Source organism: Nicotiana attenuata, unplaced genomic scaffold (assembly GCF_001879085.1).
Source record: "Nicotiana attenuata strain UT unplaced genomic scaffold, NIATTr2, whole genome shotgun sequence".
NCBI lineage: Eukaryota > Viridiplantae > Streptophyta > Magnoliopsida > Solanales > Solanaceae > Nicotiana > Nicotiana attenuata.
Genome location: NW_017670319.1, coordinates 558,524 through 561,426, shown reverse-complemented (window position 1 = coordinate 561,426; position 2,903 = coordinate 558,524). Strand labels below are relative to the sequence as shown.

General features: G+C 33.0%; 1 protein-coding gene across 2 annotated transcripts in view; it reads left to right on the top strand.

The window, feature by feature from the left end:
• LOC109237796 (transcription factor bHLH35) overlaps positions 1–1,580 on the top strand; it is a 5,481-nt gene extending 3,901 nt beyond the window's left edge. For both annotated transcript variants that reach the window (XM_019404173.1, XM_019404172.1), the window contains exon 5: positions 1,292–1,580. In XM_019404173.1, the coding sequence (XP_019259718.1) occupies positions 1,292–1,381 (90 nt within the window). In that variant the 3' untranslated portion in view covers positions 1,382–1,580. The remainder of the gene's footprint in view (positions 1–1,291) is intronic.
• The last annotated feature ends 1,323 nt before the right edge of the window (positions 1,581–2,903 follow it).

The window sequence follows — 2,903 nt, the reverse complement described above, 5'->3', positions numbered from 1 at the left end:
CGGTTCTTTCTCAAGGGTTTTATTTGAACCGGGTGTAGTTAGTTTTTTTTTGGGAGTAGGAGCCATTGTGTTGTGTTTTGAATTGAAGCAATATCTCTTGACTTGGTTATGCCTTGAGAATAGTGAGTACTTTGGCTATGACGCTTAGGCTCAGTTTTTGACTCTTGTATAAGTACCTTAAATTGTATGATCTTAACTTTTCTTAACTGCTTTGACTAGAGAGTCTTGATGAAACCAATCCTGAGTGAGTTATGTACCATGTGTGTGTAAGGATTTATTATATTATGTGCATTGCATTTGATGCCTAGAACTTGCCCCGTGTGTTTGCAAAGCGAAATAGTAGTTTTATTCAGTATAGGAAGTGATATAGGCATTTCTTTGTTGAGCCAGATATGTATATTTTACCCGCCTAATTATTATGTATCGTAGTTAACCCCTTTGAGCATGTAATCCTGTTTCTTTGGCAACCACATTACAAGCCTTACCCATTTGTTTGAATGGACTATCTATTTGAACCTTTTAACCTCTCATAAGCACTTGAATTGTGATGATTTATGTAAAAGTTAAAGTGTGGGGTGGTTGGTTTGGCTTTTGAGTGGAACTAATGAAATCAGTAGAAAGATGCACTATTTTGAACAAGTAAGAGCCACTTGAATTGAAAAAAAAACTATATAGTTGTATTGCTGTAAAAAAAAAAAAAAAAAAAAAAAAAAAAAAAACGTTTTCTTTGAAATTCTGCTTGTCCGTATATGTCACTCGCCAAAAAGTTATATCAAGATTTATTAATGTGTAATTCCAGAAAATATTCATTCACGTGTTGATTCACTGCAGCAATTATTACCCATAATCATTCATTTATTATTTTAATGCATCTAGCGTTAAACACCAAAATTTGTATGATAAGGGTGAAATTACTATAGTTTAGTCTTGTTTCTTAATGAAAACTTAACGTATTATATACATTATTGAAACTTTAAGAACCACTAAACTTTTTCCCCTTAATGTTAAGGTATTCACCATTTTGAGACTTGTTTTGTAGTCTTTTACCTTGAGTTACATTCCATGGACCTTCCAATAAAACCTAGTATATATGTCTAATCCATTTTTAAACTAACATGGATTATATATACAGGATGTATTCTGACAAGATTAAGCTGTTTGACAATATAATTAGCTAGCCTTTTATAGTTAGATGGATTGCTGAAGTTTTGAATGTTGTAATTAATTAATGATCATTTCTTAAAAGTTCAATAACGTATACTATTAGCTAACATTGATTTGTCTTTTCCAGGCTGATGAGGAAGAGAAGGAACTTTTGAAGATGAGGATTGAAACTGCTATAGCTACTCTAAATGATCCAGATAGCCCTATGAGCACTTAGAACAACAATGATAGTGAGGATTTATTTCCAAAGGAGTATTTTTTTTTTCCTCTCTCGTTATTTCTACGGTTCTACTCCTCCTCCTCCTCCTTCTCCTTACATCTTGGCCTGCAGCTTTGTGTGACTGTTTATGTAGTTTGTAGTTGGTGTTTTTCACAAGAAATCCCAGTCAATGGAAGTGTTACCTTTCTCGTCCTTAGACTCCTGTCTAAATTTATACTATAAGTTTCCTAAATTTGATGCATGCCTCATGGTGGCATCAAGTTAGGAAACAAGACTATATTAGTGGGTAGAACTGAAGAAACAAGACCATACATTGTAGGATAGTCCCAAGGCCGGCAGCCCAGCAAGCCCGCATTCATACCTTTAATCAGGCACACGTTGCCCACAACGTAACTATCCTCGTGGGTGGAGCCAGAATTTAAAAATTATACATTCAGGATTTTATTTCTTTTACGTTATTGGGGTTTTAAATTAATAATATATTTCCTCCATTCCAATTTATGTGAACGGCACGGGGTTTAAGAAAAAAATGAAGACTTTTTAAATTTGTGGTCCTAAACAAGTCAAAAAGGGCACAGAGTATTTGTGTGGTTATAAAAGCTTCTCATTAAGGGTAGAATTGTAAGTTTAAGCTAAATTGTTACCAAATTTAGAAAGAGTTCATTCTTTTTGGAACGGACCAAAAAGCAAATAGGTTCATATATATATATATATATATATATATATATATATATATATATATATATATATATATATATATAATTTGTTAAGATAAATGTAGAGTTTGGATCAAGATTATTGAGTTCGGCCGAAGCCCTAACCTAATCTCTAGCTCCGCCCTTGTCTACCTTGGCTTTTCATATAATCCGCTTCGAACTTAATTCAAGTACAAACATTACAGATCCGTGTCCCTTAACGGATCGGACGCCGAGGTTGTGACAACAACTTCTCACAAATCAGTGATCATTTTCAACCCTATTAACGAACCGTGTCGGGACCCTATCTGGTATAAAGGAGGCCCTGTTTCTCCAGCAAACGACATCGGATCATCCTCAAAACTTAAAGGGGATACACTATTACAACTTCTAACAACATCACTATGTTAAGCTTGTTTTGAAGCTTAATTATATACGATTTTTATTAATAAAATCGGTTCAACATTCATTCCCTTTTATTCCCTCTCATTTACTATATATCTATCTTGCATTTTTACTGCTTGTTCCCTTTCTCCGTAATTATTGAAGTTTTAGCTTCCACATTACCAAATAAACTTTAAGAATCTGAAATATATAATCCCCGATTTCAAAAAGAATGAGTCTTTTACTATTTGGGGGGTCAAACAAGGTTCTATTTGACCATGTTTTGGCAAATAGTTTTTAAATATTTGAATTGTTAGCTATGGTGACTTATAGTACTTTTTATGTTGTCTCTAAATATGTATTTTTATTTTAAAAAATTTAAAGAATCTTTATCACACTGAAAATTAATCAATTTTACTCTCGTACTCTGAAAATATTCA